Below are 15340 nucleotides of genomic sequence, written 5' to 3' on the forward strand. Positions count from 1 at the left end.
GAGGGGAGGCCTCCTCCGCCGCCGCCATCTTGGACCGGGCCCGGTCAGCTTCCGCGGAGCCATCGGCAGACGCCGCGGCCTCCCTTGAGCCCCGACCCCGTCGTCAGAACAACCCCGGGCCCACTTCCCCCCACCCCACTTCCGCTTCGCGCCGCTATCGCGATAGCGCCCGGGCCCGGGGCGCGAGAAAAAGGCGGCGGGCGCTCGCCTCCCCCGCCTGTCGCGATACGCTCCTCAGCGGCGGCGCCAGCTCCTGTGGTGAGAGCGTCAGGCTCAACTGGGCCGGACCCCTTCCCCTCCTCCCCCGGCGCCACCGCCGCCCTTCCCGCCGCCGCCCGCCCCGGCGACACCGCCGCCTGTCGCGACATGGCCGTACCCGGCCCCCGGCTCCCCGCGCGGGCTCCCGGCAGGGGCGGCCCCGGCGCCCGCAGCCGTCCTTCCCTCCGCGCCCCGCGGCGGCGCTGGGGGTGCCCCCCGCGGAGGTGCGGGCGCGCGGGGCCGCCTCTCTCCGCGTCGGTGCGGGCGGCTGGGGCGCCGGCCCCCCGCTTGACTGCAGCGCCCCGTGGGCGTCAGGCCCGCAGGCGGGGCGGGGGTCTCCGTCCCCCCACCTCCCCCGGGGCCAGGCCCGTCGTCGCCTGCAAGCCTCTGCCAAAGTTTGCCCTGCAGCGGAAAGTCGGGGCCCAGGGCCCTGCGTCTTCGGGGCGGGCAGGGCTGCCCCCGCGCTGCCCCCTCGGGGTGCGGGCCCGCCTCTGGACGCGGGCTATCTGCCGTCCGGGTGATGTCACTCCCACTTCACGAGCGCTGTGCTGGGCCCCTTAGCTCCCCTGGGTCTCAGGGACACCCCGTACAGCTCCTGCCCGCTCCGTGTTGCAGACAGTCTCCAGCGTGGGCCGTGCAAGCACCCCTGCCTCCCCCTGACGACGCCCCTGCCCTGTGGGTGTGGGTGTGCTGACACCTCCTCCCGCTGCCAGGAACGTGCCCCCGTTTACATCAGCCCTTCCTGGGGGCGTCCTCCTTCCAGAAGGCACGGGCCCGCCCCCTCGGCATCCGTGGTGGGTCTAGGGCTCACACGTCCCCACTCCCACGCAGTTGGAACCCCTGGGAGCGTAAGGCCTCCTAGATCTGAGGTTCCTGTACTGTGCCATGTGGACTTTGCTGGCTGGGGTGCGCTTTCTCCTCCAGGGTAAGGCAACTTTCCGGGTTGTCTCCCCCAGGCACAGGGTTCCTGCCCTTCTTGGCATTGGCCCCTGTCAGGTGTAGGTGCCCAGGGCTAATGCTTCTGTTTTCTTCTTGCGTGGTCTCCCTGTGTGGCTCTAAGGCTTCTACCCTCTCAGCTGAGGGGGTGTGAGGTGCCTGAGATTTGATGGACAGACCCCACCGTTGTCACCTTGCGGAGGACAAAGTTGGGGTTCCCAGTCCCCCATCCTTGGTGTTGGGCCTCCCAGTGGGGAGACAACTGTCTCCACCCCAGGCCCTCACACGTCCCTCTTCCAGAGTGTCAGGTGCTTTGTGTGGCAGTGTCAGCAGCCTCCTGGGTTAGGGATTGTCCTCCAGCATCCCTTCCCAGTGGGCCAGAGCTCCTTGGCCATGGCACGAGGCCTCTTCGTAGGGGCCGGTGACAGCCCCCAGGATTAGGACCACCTGGTGTTAGTTCCCAGGACTGAGCCTTCTACCCTCCTGCCCTGGTCTCCGTCAGACCTCTCTCTGACTGTGTTGTGTTCTCTGAGCTGAGGTTTGGGGGGCTGTCCTTTTATTAGTTTGGTCCCTCATTGAAATGGCTGTTGGCTCCTGTGGGTCTGGCACACGGCTTACCCACCCCCAGAATGTGCTCCTTGAGGGGATGAGACTTTTGGTGAAGCCTCCTGGGCCAAGGTTCCCCGGTTCCTCAGTTCCGTTTGAGACCCCTTGCCGTGAGCGTGCAAGCTCTTGGATGCCTGTGATGCCCCCTGTCTCCAAGTGGGCCTACTGTGGTTCCTTTTCCCTGGAGGATCTTGGTGGATCCCCCCAGGAGCAGTGGGGGCTCCCAGCTCTTTAAGAATGGGGCTTTTCTGTGGTGGCACCTGCACCTAAAGGCTCAAGCTCCACCTTTCTGTCTGGTCCTTTGCTGGAGGGGGGTCTTTCTTCAGAGGGAGGGGCTGCTGCCTCTGCGGCGAGGCTCCTGCCCGCTGTAGCACCCGGCTTGTCTAGAGGGTGCACGTACCCCGGGCCCATGGTGCCTCCCACAGATCCAGTGTTGTCCTCTCCGGGCCTGAGCTGTTTCCCACTTTGCGGGTCTGAGACCTCACCTCCCTGGACCAGGGCTCTTGTTCGCCTGGCACTGTGTTTCTGACTCCTTCAGGACTTGTTGCTTCCACAGTCTGTTCCCCTCTTGGGGCCATCACCTCCTCCACCGAGCTGGGTGTCCTGACACCTTGGTGTGGTGTGTCTCATGTCCTCCCTCTCTGGGCTGGAGGCAGGCAGTGCAAGCCCTTGTGTCGCATCCCTGTCCCTGCCCCTGGGCAGTAAGAGGCGTTTCTGTGTTGGGGTCCTGGCCCTCTCCCGAGCTCCCAGGCCAAAGGCTCTTCCCCGGTTTCAGTTCGCGTCCCCTCTGTGCCACCGTCTGCTAGATCCTTTTTCTGCCTGCCTCTCCTTCCTGAAGCTGGGATCTTCCTTGTGTGGGGATTGGGCCCCACCTTGGTGTGTCAGCTGGCCCTGGGCCGAGGGTGGAGCTGTTCTTTTGGTTGGCCCTTTGTGGAGATGTATGCTCCCTCCAGTCTAAGGTGTCACACCCGCTCCCCACTGTCCAGAATGGACCCCTGTGAGGGTGCGGGTACACACAGCCTCGGGGCCTCTGGTCCTCCTCCAGCGTGCTCTTATACACTGTCCACCGGTAGCTGCTAGCCACGCGTAGTGCAATAATGGAAATAAAAATGAAGAATTGCACTGTTTCGTGCACGAGCCACATTTTCAGCATTCAGGGGCGCAGCACAGGGAGGGAACGTTTCTGTTGTAGAAAGTGTTGTTGGACAGGACTGTTTTTGAGACGTTTCCTTCCCCGTGGGTGGGACCCTGTTGGTGCGACCTCCCTGTGGCTTGAGGCTCTTAGTCCTCCCTGGAGTTAGAGCAGCTCTGGGGCACCCTGCCCTGGGCCTCAGGGAGCCATGCTTTTCATAGAGGCCCCCTCTCTGGGGGGCGACCTCAGGCAGTGCATGAGTCCCCTTGGCATAGCACCTCTGCAAGGCTTCTGGAGCTCCCCCAGTCTTGGTGTCAGATCCTAAGTTGTGGCTTCCCCCTTGGCCAGAGTCCTGGTGACTCCCCTTTGAACCCAGTCTCCTCTGCGTTGCATATACTTTTAGGGTGAGGATGCCCCTCTCTCTAAGTATTGGGCACGTGTCCTGGTGGTTTATATTTCTCTGCATCTGCGTTACCATCGCATTTGATATGCACCTCCTGCGTGTTCACAGATGACTCCCTCAGGGCTGAGGTCCCCTTTCACTCTCCTGGCCCTCTCTGGGGTGACGCCTTCTGCCCCCTCATGTCTAATTCTTGGTGTCAGTGTCTTTGGGTTGGGTTGTCTCCTGTGTTTTAACGACTCTGCCATGGAACAGACTTGGTGGTGTACAGCCCTCTTCTGCTTGAGACCCAGCCCTGACATGATGGGTGGGTTTAGCTCTTCACGATTCCAGGCATTTCCCATCTCCCACTGTTCCCCCTCCATCCCCTACAGTTCTTACACACAGACAGCATCTGGCTCTTCTCCCCGCAGACTTCATCGTCTGACCTGTCTGAGCGGTCCCCTCTCTAGTGTTAGGATTCTAGTCACTATGTGCCCCTCTGTGGGCCTTCATCCCCAGCACTCAGCCATGGGCTACTTGACTTCTTCCTGCTCTAAAACGTCTGGAGTGTCATCTGGGGAGACGGTGTTCCACGCTCTGGGAATTTCCCACTTCCTGGGAAAAAGTACATGTTTCCTTGTTTCAGTTAACTTCCGGAGCATTCAGACCCCTGTGCTGGGCTGTCGGGGCAGCATAAGTAGAACTTGGTCTCCTCTCTGTCATCAGATAGTAAATGCGTCTTCCCTTTACCATCCCACGTACCCTCCTGTTCCTCAGTCACGCCTCTGTGTTTGGACCAGCCAGGGAATAAATGCATGTCCCTTCCTTCCCTCTCAGCAGCGTCCGTCTCCAAGAGAGTATGAAGAGAGCGCGTCTGTAGGGCAGGGAAGATGGCGGACAAGCGCAAACTCCAAGGTACTGCGTTCCTCGCCCGCTGCCTGTGTGGCCACATGCTCACTGTGCTCAGAACTCCTCCTTGGACGCCTGCTGCCTTGGCAGGTGCTAACTGCCTTTCTCCTCCCCGGCCAGGTGAGATTGATCGCTGCCTCAAGAAGGTGTCCGAAGGCGTGGAACAGTTTGAAGATATTTGGCAGAAGGTACAGGGCCTGGGGTCCTAAAAACCTGGGTCTCCAGGGAGGAGAGCATAGGAAGAGGTTCAGGGTCTCTGGGTATAGGCCAGCCAGAGTGAGGGGTTGTGGATCCAGGTGCTGAGGACCTAAGAAGCAGCTCTGAGATGGATTGGGGGTGGGGGTGTTCCCAGAGTTCCCAGACCCGAGAGACTGGGGCTTTACTGCTGGAGTGGGCCCAAGGGCCCCAGGTCCCACACTAACGCCTGGGTTCTCTTCATCCCTCAGCTCCACAATGCAGCCAACGCGAACCAGAAAGAAAAGTATGAGGCTGACCTAAAGAAGGAGATTAAGAAGCTTCAAGTGAGGGGACTAGGGGTCTGGATTCCCGCATCCCAAGGGCAGAGGGAGTAGGGAGGAGGGGGTTGGCGGCCTCGGTGCCCAGGTCCTGAGGCAGTGTGACTGTCTTCGCTTTTCCCCCACCTGCAGCGGCTGAGGGACCAGATCAAGACATGGGTAGCGTCCAACGAAATCAAGGACAAGAGGCAGCTCGTAGACAACCGCAAGCTCATTGAGACGGTAGGAGCCCAGAGTCTGGCACCTGACAGGTGGGAGGAGGCCGGTTCCCGGGTCCCCAGAAGTCCCTGGAAGAGGAAGGTTTCTCCGCCCCGGGGAAGGGGAGAGGCAATGGGCTGGGACCCCCTGCCAACTGCACTGTCCACAGCAAATGGAACGGTTCAAAGTTGTGGAGCGAGAGACCAAGACTAAAGCCTACAGCAAGGAGGGCCTGGGCCTGGCACAGAAGGTGGACCCTGCCCAGAAGGAGAAGGAGGAGGTTGGCCAGTGGCTCACAGTGAGTCAGGGAAGAGAGGAGGAGGGGACCTCGGGGCAACGATCCCCTGGCATCCGTGGGGACGCTGGCTGACCATCTGCTTTTCCCTTCCCTCTCCCAGAACACCATCGACACCCTGAACATGCAGGTGGACCAGTTTGAGAGTGAAGTGGAGTCCCTGTCTGTGCAGACACGCAAGAAGAAGGGTGACAAGGATGTGAGTGGGGGGACCCTGCGCCCGGGGGACAGAGATGGGCTGGTGAATGGGGGGCTTTAGCAGCCATTGGGGGTGGTCTGTGTATGTTGGTGAGCCACTCTCAGGGGTCCAGCTTCGGTAAACAGTGGCACCGTGGAAAGGAGGAGCAGGTTGGGGGAACATGCTGGGTTCTGCTGGGGTTGCAGACGAGGCGAGAGCGGATGGCCACACAGGGTGGGGAGGTCCGAGAGCTGAAGCCATGGCCTCCTAGCTCTGAGAAGGCCCAAGTCCTGAGGCAGTAGGGAGAGGCGAGGCTCATTTGGGCTTAGAAAAGCAGTCTTGGGGCAAAGCCAGATCTAGGGACCCAGATGCCAAAACTCCAGGGTTGTAGGGTGTGGGTTTAGGGGGATGCAAAGCACATGTACTTATTGGCACAGGAAACACAGGGGATGGAGAGCTGGGTCTGGGGGCAGGCAGCAGTGGGAGATGTGCCCAATCTGGGCGTCTGAGACTCGGGGGGGGGTTTGGAAGCCGAGCCTGGAGGAGAGATGCACTAGGTCCTTGTGGCGGGGTGGGGGATTTAGGCCTTGGGCAGGGGAGGTGCCTGGAGAGCCCAGGAGCTAGGGTGGGGTGTTGTGAGGACAAGGATGATGGCTCCCTGTAAACGGGCATTGTCACTCCTGTCATTAGAGTGAGATGCAGTTGGGTGGGCTGCAGTTTTGAAATCTGGGCTGTCAGGGGAGCTGCGGAGAGGGCCATGCTGTAGGAGGCATGGGGCTTTCTGGTCCTCTAGAGCTTTCCCGGGATGTCTGGGCAGGAGCTGGGGGTCCTTGAGGGGCTGGGGGCGGGGGGAGGGGGCAGACTCCACACTGCCCACGCCAGGAGGGGCTGGAGTGGAGCCTCTGGGCGTCTACAGGGGTCGGGGACTGAGGACAGGTTCTGTGGGGGCAGGAGGGGCCCGGGCAGGTGCCCTGCAGCCCCTGAGCCTGGCCCTGGGCTCGCCAGCAGAAGCAGGACCGGATCGAGGGCCTGAAGCGGCACATCGAGAAGCACCGCTACCACGTGCGCATGCTGGAGACCATCCTGCGCATGCTGGACAACGACTCCATCCTCGTCGATGCCATCCGCAAGATCAAGGACGACGTGGAGTACTACGTCGACTCGTCCCAGGACCCCGACTTCGAGGAGAACGAGTTCCTCTATGACGATCTGGACCTCGAGGACATTCGTGAGGCCCTGGGTTGGCCTGCGGGCGTGGGGCAGTGAGGGCCGGGTGGGCGGCGTCCGAGCCTGTTCAGCATGCCCCTCCCTGCCCCCACAGCACAGGCGCTGGTCGCCACCTCCCCCCCCAGCCACAGTCACATGGAGGATGAGATCTTCAACCAGTCAAGCAGCACACCCACCTCGACCACCTCCAGCTCTCCCATCCCGCCCAGCCCGGCCAACTGCACCACGGTGAGGAGGCGGCCTGTGGGAGGGGAACTGAGGAAACAGGGTCTAGGTATCCTGGGTCCGGGCCCTAAGGGCCAGCGAGGGCTGCGCGTGGGTCCTGGGCGTGCGGCGAGGGCTGGGCAGCGCAGCGGCTCAGGTAGGGATCAAGGGGTGGATTCCGAAGGAGAGCAGGCTCCTGGGTCCGTGAGCGGCTGGCAGGTGGTGCTGGCTCCCAGGAGACAGGGACCCTGGGTCCCCTGGTGAGGCTCAGGGCATAGGCACCACAGCGGCCCTGGGGCCTCAGAGATTGGCGTCTCTGTCGGGGCCCTAGAGGTCACACAGGTTTCCGACTGCATCTCTCCCACCTCAGGAAAACTCTGAAGACGACAAGAAGAGGGGACGCTCAACGGATAGCGAAGTCAGCCAGGTGGGTGTGACCTGGGAGTGCCCCCCAGGACAGGAGCACGCTTTAGGAAGCTCTGCTGCTCGAACCAGGGTGTCAGCAGCTGCTGGGAGGGCACTGAGGGGGTTGCTGTGGGACCCAGGCGAGCACCTGGGGCCGGGGAGGAGTTGGTCTCAGGACCCCTTGGTGTGTAACGAGTGCGAGGTGCCAGGGGGCCATCAGGCAGGCGGTGCCGGGGGCGTGTCCCTCCCGCTTTCTGGGGGTGGTGGTCATCAGCTGCCCCTGCAGTTGCCTTTGTGACCGTTTAAGTAACATTCAGAACTACCGGGCAATTTTAGGCTATTTTTCCTTCTCCTCTTGGATTATTAGCTGGTTTCAGCTAATCTCATGTGAGGACATAGTTACCTACGTCCCTGACATCCAATGAGTTTCTGTCCCTGACAAGACTCCTATGGGACATCACAGGGAGGTGCCCACGCAGGATGTGGGAAGCTGGGTGTGGGCTGGAATGCACCTGAGTGTTTTTAGGTGGTGGGATTGAAGCTTTGAGGGTCAGGTCAAGGGGAGGGGACAGCTGGGGGCAGCCAGGTCCTGTGAAGACAGTGAGCCCGTCTTGGGGGAGGGGAGGTGGTGGCAGGAGCGTGTGGGGTGCACGTGTGGGAGGCTCAGCAGACCTGCTGGCCCACTGGGTCCTGACCGTCTTCTCTCCCACCCGCAGTCTCCAGCCAAAAACGGCTCCAAGCCTGTCCACAGCAACCAGCACCCTCAGTCCCCGGCTGTGCCACCCAGCTACCCGCCCGGCCCCCCGCCTGCCGCCTCTGCCCTCAGCACCACCCCTGGCAACAACGGGGCCTCCGCCCCAGCAGCGCCCACAAGTGCCCTGGGCCCCAAGGCCAGCCCAGCTCCCAACCACAGTGCAGGCACCCCTGCCCCCTACGCCCAGGCCGTGGCCCCGCCAGCTCCCAGCGGGTCCAGCACCGCCCAGCCCCGGCCCCCCAGCGTCCAGCCTGGTGGGGGTGGGGGAGGCAGCGGCGGCAGCGGCGGAGGTGGCAGTAACAGCAGCGGAGGCGCTGGCAAGCAGAACGGCGCCACCAGTGAGCGAGGGCACTGCAGGGGCTTGGGGGGCCCTGGGGTGCTCGGCCCGTTTTCATTCCCTCTTCCTGCCCCAGGTTACAGCTCTGTGGTGGCAGACAGCCCGGCGGAGGTGGCTCTCAGCAGCAGTGGGGGCAACAGCGCCAGCAGCCAGGCTCTGGGCCCCCCGTCGGGCCCCCACAACCCACCTCCCAGCACCTCGTGAGTGTCTGGCCTCCTCCCACTGGTCAGGTTTCGTGTCCCCACTTTTTTCCACCCAGGACATTGTATGCATCAGCCCCCTAGCTTTACCCTTTGGAATGTTCTAAACATTCCTCTTTCCCGTGACCTGCCCCAGGCGCACCTGTCTCCCCTCAGCTGCCTCTCCAGATCCCAGGTCAGACCTTTCCAGTTGGTCCCTGTTTCTCAGCTTGCCCCAAGAGAGACTGTGACCTCCGAGGGACGTAGGGAAGACCTGCTTCCTGGGTCTGCCTCACCACCAGGCTCGGCGCGCGGCATCTGCCCTGCGTCCATCTGCCTGAGGCGTCCGTTCTGTGGGTGGAACGTTGACCTTCCTCATGCTCCCCTTCCATGGACCGTTGTACAGGCAGAGGCCTGATTCGTCCCCTGATCACCAGGTCCTCCAGTCCGTCCTCTGAGCCCTGTCCCCTTCTCTCCTTCCCAGGAAGGAACCCAGTGCGGCAGCCCCAGCAGGGGCTGGAGGTGTGGCTCCATGCTCAGGGAACAACACAGGGGGACCCAGCCTCCTGGTGCCACTTCCTGTGAACCCTCCCAGCTCCCCGACACCCAGCTTCAGCGAGGCCAAGGCAGCTGGCGCCCTGCTCAACGGACCTCCGCAGTTCAGCACCGCCCCAGAGATCAAGGTGGGCCGCAGGCTTGTGTGTTCTGGCCCTGCCGTCTTCCCTGCATGTGCTTGGTGTCCCCTTCCTCCAGGTCTGCCGGCCACCCCCACCCCTTTGTGGGGCTCTGGCTCTCTCTCCCCCACCACCTGCACCCTTGCCTGACCCCAGGCTCCTCTGCCATCCTGCGCTCTGGGACTCTCCTGGGCTTCTGGTTGGACTTGCTCTCCTCCACTCTGGGTTCCCACCATCATCTCTGTCCCCGTGTCTCCTCGCTCCTTCACACACCCCACAATCCAGCTCGCCGCCCTCTTTTTCCCTTCTGAGGGACCATCTAAGTTGAGAGAACACTGACGTCCACTCTAGGCCAGGTGTATCATGCCAGGTGCACACACCTAGGTCCCACCTTCTCTACGGGAAGCTGAGCGGGACTGCACGGGGCTGGGGGCAGCACGTGCCGTGGACCCGCAGAGGTGCCTCGGACTTGGGGTGATGGCCCAGCAAGGCCTTGGGGGGGAGATCTCTAAGCTGGGAGAGGTGGGGGCCCGGTGGCAGGAAAGGCTAAAGGAGGAAGGAGTGGTTCCTTTGTGTGTCTCGTGCTGGAGTTCCGGGAGGGCTGCTGTCGGAGCGGAGGGAGAACGCTGGGGCAGGGCTCTGTAGACAGGAGGTGGGGGTGCGGGCTGGCTGCGAGGCTTTGATGGCAGGGTGTCCTAGAGAGGGCAGTGGGGTCCTGGCCGCCAGGGTCTGAAAGGGGGGCAGGATGTGGGGCTGACTTTCTGGGCCTGCGTTTAACCTCAGCTCCCCTGAGTAAGAGTCCGGGTCCACGTCCTGTGTGGCCGCCTCCGGACAAAGCAGGTGCTCGTAACTGTACCTCAGGTACGACAGGACGCTGGAGCCCTTGGAAGAGCGGGCAGCCCAGAGTAAGCCCACAGTTTAGAGGTACCATGGATGGGAATTTATAGCGTGTGTGTCTTTCTGGAGAAAAGGGTCCACCGGGTTGTGAGTGGAGAAGGGACAGAGAAGAATGTGGCTGGGAAAGTCCCCCTGGGGCCACTGAGAAGAGCACGGAGGGCAGGTGGCGTGAGGGTTGGGGTCAGTGAGGACGGGGAGATCGGGAGGCAGCACAGAGGCCTGGGGCCTGCAGGCTGCGCGGCGGGGCGGGCAGCCCTGACCGTGGCTCAGACACCGGCTCCGGGCATGGCTTCGGGCCTGCCCATCCGCCAGCAAGGAGCTGGGACGCTGGGGGTGGCAGGAGACTGCCCCATGGCCCTGTGCCAGCCGGACGCGGCCGGGAGGGGGGGTGTACACGCAGCCCCCCTGCCCCTCAGCAGCACCCCACGGCGCAGCTGCCAGCGGAGCGGGTGCCGGTGTGTGCGCGGACGCCCGCTCGTAGAACCGCGTGCTGCAAGTGCCGCCTGGCCGGTCCTGCACTGCCGTGTGCTCTGCCATCTGCCGCACACCCTCCTGGTCCCGCATGTGGGGGCCCCACCGCACAGGCCCTCTGATGCTGCGGCAGCGTTCCGCCCACTCACGACCTGGTCTCCGCCGACCCCTGCTGGAGGCCGGGAGTGTGGGCGCCAGCTCTCCTCTCTCTGCAGGCCCCGGAGCCTCTGAGCTCTCTGAAGTCCATGGCGGAGCGGGCGGCCATCAGCTCCGGCATCGAGGACCCCGTGCCCACGCTGCACCTGACCGAGCGAGGTGAGGGTCTGGGCGAGGCGGGGCGGCCCGGGGCAGGAGGGGCAGGCCCCACGCCAGCCTCACCGGAGGGTCTGGCCCCGCACTCCCCACAGACATCATCCTGAGCAGCACATCTGCCCCGCCGGCCTCAGCGCAGCCTCCCCTGCAGCTGTCGGAGGTGAACATCCCGCTGTCACTGGGCGTGTGTCCCTTGGGGCCCGTGCCCCTCACCAAGGAGCAGCTCTACCAGCAGGCCATGGAGGAGGCCGCCTGGCACCACATGCCCCACCCCTCAGACTCCGAGCGCATCCGGTGAGGGGCCGGGACCCCCGGGCGTGAGGGAGGCGGCCCTGGTGGGGATTTCGTTCCCCGGTCCTGAGACGCTACGTAAAGCTTGCTGCTGGCCCTCCTGCAGGCCAGGCGCCTGAGGGGCGGTCCGAGGCGTTCAGTGTGGGGGTGACCAGGCACCCTGATCAGTGAGGTGGGGAGGCTGTGATCAGATCCTCGGAGCGCAGGGACCGCTGGGCACGGGAACAAACCCTCCTGTCCCTCCACAGGCAGTACCTCCCCCGGAACCCCTGCCCGACGCCCCCCTACCACCACCAGATGCCGCCCCCACACTCGGACACCGTGGAGTTCTACCAGCGCCTGTCAACTGAGACACTCTTCTTCATCTTCTACTATCTGGAGGTACAGCAGGGCCCCCGGGGCAGCCTCGGGCCCCCCGGCTTCGCCGCCACCGCCGCCGTCCCCCCTCGGGCTGAGGGGTGAGGTGGGTGCCCCACTGCGGCCACCGGGACCGCACCCCCTCCCCACCCCCCAGTCCTGCCCTCCCTGCCCCCGCCCCCCAGGCAAACCTGTCCCCGTTCCCACTTTAGCACAGATGCGTCCGTGTTGAGGTTGAGGGCTAGGTCGGTCCACTGCGGGGACCAGGGACCCCCGGCCCCGCTCCAGCCACCCACGGCTGTCCCCACAGTGCCCATCCCCGTGCAGTCTCGCCGGCCCCTTGGAGGCCACTAGGGACCGTCCCCTCTGCATGACCCCAGGGAGTCGCAGCAAGCCCCACACTCATCCTGCCTGGGGAAACTTTCCAAACTGCCTGTTCTCAGCTCTCAACATGCAGTAGTTTCTCTTCCTTCTCAAAGCTTCTCTGAAAGCAATTTTCTGCTGACCAGCAGTGGTATGTTCTGTGCCCCGGCCCCTCTCCCACGGGACCATCCAGCCCCCCCTCGGTCTACGGCGGGGCCGGGGTCAGTCCTGTGCCCCTCGCCCCCGCTGATCCCCAGCTCCGTCCTTCCTCCCCAGGGCACGAAGGCGCAGTACCTGGCGGCCAAGGCTCTAAAGAAGCAGTCGTGGCGATTCCACACCAAGTACATGATGTGGTTCCAGAGGCACGAGGAGCCCAAGACCATCACGGATGAGTTTGAGCAGGTGAGGGCCCCGCCCTGCCCGCCAGCTGCAGCCCGCACTGCCCCCTCAGGCCCCGTGCTCTTCCTCCTCCCCTCAGCCTGCAGCTGTCATCCCTTAGGTCATAGTAGCCGCGGCGTCCCTGCACCGGGCAGGCTTCTTGCCACCTGGGAGCATGGGCTACTCCCCGTCCTGGCCCCTACGCCCCGCAGGGCAGGGGCTCCACACCAGACACGAAGGGGGAAGCCCCTTTTTCTAATGACTCCCCGCGCGCTGGTAATCAGAACCTCCCTCCCACATGCGGGCTTGAACCCAGCTCCCGCTGGGTGACTTGGGCAAGGCACTTGGACCTGTCTCCGGTCCTTGTGTGTAAACACGGGTAGCAGACCCGTCGGTGCAGTTGTTACAGGAACTGAGTTAAGGACATGTAAGTACTTAAGGGCGCCTGCGCCGTAGTAAGTATCGTGGGGGTGTTTTGTTGCAAATAACTTTTAATTGCTATGTTCCACAGTGGTTTCTTCCACCAAACATTGGCCTGATGCCAAGTACCAAGCAAGGCCCTTGTCCTCAGAGAACTCGGTCCCCTCCCCTCGGTTCTTTCAGGTTCTTGGCAGCATTTCAGACATTCATGCAGACCCGGCCCCCTTCCCCGTGTCCTCTCGGACATGAACCAGACTCCCTGCCCCATGCTGGTTTGGGCCAGAGTAATCCTCCAAGTACATCTCAAGGCCTCACTCCTTCACAAATACCCACGCCACCACTGTCACCAATAAAACATCTGTCCCAACAGCGTGCCTGGATGTAGACTCAGCCTGTTCCGTTCTCTCAGATGGGGGAACGGCCTCAGGGTTGTGTGAAGACTAAAGGCTAGGACACAGCTCAGTACCGAGCACCCGCTCTGTGCTCATGCGCCGCCGCCGCGAGAAGCCACAGACACTGTGTAACCCTGCCTGGGGGTAGAGGCCCAGCTGTGGCCTCTCCGCGCCTCCCCGTCTCCTCTACAGTGGGCAGCACTTTTCCTGCCCGAGAAGAGCCTGGTGAGGGTGGAGGGAGATGGCCTGTGCATGCAGGGTGCTGGGCCCGGTACCTGGCACATCCATGGCCCTGAGCTCTGTCCCCTTCATCTGTCGGTGCGGCCTGGATCCCCGGCCACCTCCTCGTCCACTCACTGACCGCCTTCTCCCCCGGCCAGGGCACCTACATCTACTTTGACTACGAGAAGTGGGGCCAGCGGAAGAAGGAAGGCTTCACCTTTGAGTACCGCTACCTGGAGGACCGGGACCTCCAGTGACACCGGCCCCTCCCTCCACCCTCCCCTCCCCCCCGCATGCTGACCCCCCTGCCCAGGCGAGGGCCCTGCCCTGGAAGACTGGGGGAGGCCCCAGGCCACGGGGCAGCCCTCTCCCCCAGGAAGCAGCCCCACCCTGGGGGCCCGGGGGCGAGGGCTGCCCCCTCCTCCCCTCCCCAGTGAGGGACATTTTTTGGTAAACCTATTTTCATTTTGGAAAATATTTATGAATAAATAGTTTTATATGACGGCTGGCAGCTGCGGCCTCTCCTCTCCCCCCAGGAGTCAGTGAGCGCTTGGGTCTTGCTGGCAGGACGCCGGGCCCACTGGGGGTTGAACTGGGAGTTGTACCGCCTCCGCCGTTCATCTGCCTCTTCTTCGGGCTGGTCCTCCTGGGGGGCTGTGCCCTGGACGCGGGCCAGCAGGGCTTCTGCGCGAGCCCGTTCCGTTGCTTCCCGCCGAAGACGTTCAGCTCGAAGCTGGTCCAGGGATGGGGGTCTAGGGGAGAAGAGTCAGGTCAGAAAGCTCATGGCCCCTGGAGGCCCCACCCTCCCCCCAAGAAGGAGCTGCCACCTGGAACCCTGCAGTGGACATGCTCTGGTCTGTGAGGCTTGGGGGTGGGAAGCTGGCTTCATGCTGCGCACAAGGATCTGGGACTCCCGTTACCCCCCGCTTCACAAACAATCGGGTGCCCCCTCCAGGTCAAGAAAGCCCACTGTCCTCAGGTGTGACAATGAGCACACCCAGGGCCTCAGTTTACCCTTCTGTGGAAGACCAACTGCTCAGGGGCTTGTCCTGCTAGGGACACGAACCTGCTCTGGCCCCATGGCTCTCAAACTCTGGACCCCAGAAAGCTTTACGTTTTAGTGGGTTTTTTCACTATTTTGCATGAAGCAAGGAGAAAACCTCAAAACAAGGCTACATCCCCGTCTGTCCTCGCAGTGTCTCCCGGGAAGCCACTGGACGCTTGAGACTGAGTGAACGTTCCTGGGGCTCTCAGGAAAGCAGGCTTGCCTCTGCGGACCGCCGGACGGGCACTGGGGTCCCAACAATGCATGCTGAGAGCCGCCTCTCCAGCTGCCCAGCCCCAGACCTGGTGCCCACATGGCCGGCCCAGCTTCCTTACCCCTCTGGCCGCTGCTTCTCCGGCCCCTCTTTCCCTTTTCTGCTGCGGCCACCATCATCACCGCTGTGCCGTCTCTTCCTCCTCAAATGTTTTTGCATCTCCCGCAGAGGGTCCAGGCGGTTCTTGATCTTTTCATCTGGACCTGGGCCGGGCTGGGGGGCCCCTCGCCCCGGGGGGAGCTGGTACCAAGGCGGCTGGGTCTGGGCTTCCGCTGCACTCTGGCCCAGGTATGTCAGGATGCCCAGAGCTTTCTCCTGCCTCTCCTGAGGGGGACAGAAAGTAGGGAGGTGAGGATGTCAAGTAGGTCTCCCCTTTGAAGGGCCCCCCATGTAACGACAGGACACCCCAGGCACCTGGACAGGCAGAACCAGCGTGGGCCGGCTCTGCCATGTGCCGAGGACAGGTGGGGCTCCTGCCCTGGGCACAATGGTGGGTTCAGTAACGAGCACGGGGAAACACGGGATGCAGCTGCTTTAAGGTTCAGAGGCAGGCAACTTTGGGGAGATAAGATGAAGACAAACCTGAAAGCAGCCAACAAGGCAAAGGAGTGAGGCGAGACGAAGGCAAGTTCAGGTTTGGTGGGAATCCCTGACAGCAGGTGAGCGACAGGACCCCAGGTTGTGATTTACACGGAAAGAGCTCCTTAACACTTCTCAGACCTCTACAGT

General features: G+C 63.0%; 2 protein-coding genes across 5 annotated transcripts in view; one reads left to right on the top strand and one right to left on the bottom strand.

The window, feature by feature from the left end:
• Positions 1-13794, top strand: CNOT3 (CCR4-NOT transcription complex subunit 3). Of its 4 annotated transcripts, none has more exons than XM_045789328.2 (18): positions 3-258; positions 4152-4229; positions 4344-4411; positions 4670-4744; positions 4871-4960; positions 5106-5234; positions 5335-5430; positions 6415-6637; positions 6731-6864; positions 7211-7267; positions 7962-8337; positions 8413-8536; positions 9000-9198; positions 10773-10872; positions 10965-11163; positions 11409-11541; positions 12157-12282; positions 13451-13794. In XM_045789328.2, exons 2-18 carry the CDS (start codon positions 4205-4207, stop codon positions 13547-13549), a joined length of 2253 nt encoding a protein of 750 aa, XP_045645284.2. In that variant the 5' UTR covers positions 3-258; positions 4152-4204; the 3' UTR covers positions 13550-13794. The 4 variants fall into 4 exon arrangements, with proteins under 4 accessions (XP_045645288.2, XP_045645284.2, XP_045645285.2 ...); XM_045789329.2 differs by having other exon boundaries at positions 4155-4229; XM_045789331.2 differs by having other exon boundaries at positions 4-258; positions 6418-6637.
• Positions 12732-15340, bottom strand: part of LENG1 (leukocyte receptor cluster member 1) — a 4892-nt gene continuing 2283 nt past the window's right edge. The window contains exons 4-5 of the mRNA XM_045789370.2: positions 14673-14935; positions 12732-14044 (exon numbers count right to left, since the gene is read on the bottom strand). Of these exons, the coding sequence (XP_045645326.1) occupies positions 13771-14044; positions 14673-14935 (537 nt within the window). The 3' untranslated portion in view covers positions 12732-13770. The remainder of the gene's footprint in view (positions 14045-14672; positions 14936-15340) is intronic.

Source organism: Ursus americanus, chromosome 21, assembly GCF_024610735.1.
Source record: "Ursus americanus isolate L20-20 chromosome 21, mUrsAme1.1.p, whole genome shotgun sequence".
In the NCBI taxonomy this organism is placed as follows: Eukaryota; Metazoa; Chordata; class Mammalia; order Carnivora; family Ursidae; genus Ursus; species Ursus americanus.

What these genes read in the sequence shown, in the direction of transcription:
- CNOT3 (XM_045789328.2), top strand. Translation starts at nt 4,205, where the DNA reads ATGGCGGACAAGCGCAAACTCCAAG. An exon ending in TTGAAGATATTTGGCAGAAG is followed by an intron (nt 4,412 to 4,669) that starts GTACAGGGCCTG and finishes TTCATCCCTCAG; the next exon opens with CTCCACAATGCAGCCAACGC. An exon ending in AACCCACCTCCCAGCACCTC is followed by an intron (nt 8,537 to 8,999) that starts GTGAGTGTCTGG and finishes TCTCCTTCCCAG; the next exon opens with GAAGGAACCCAGTGCGGCAG.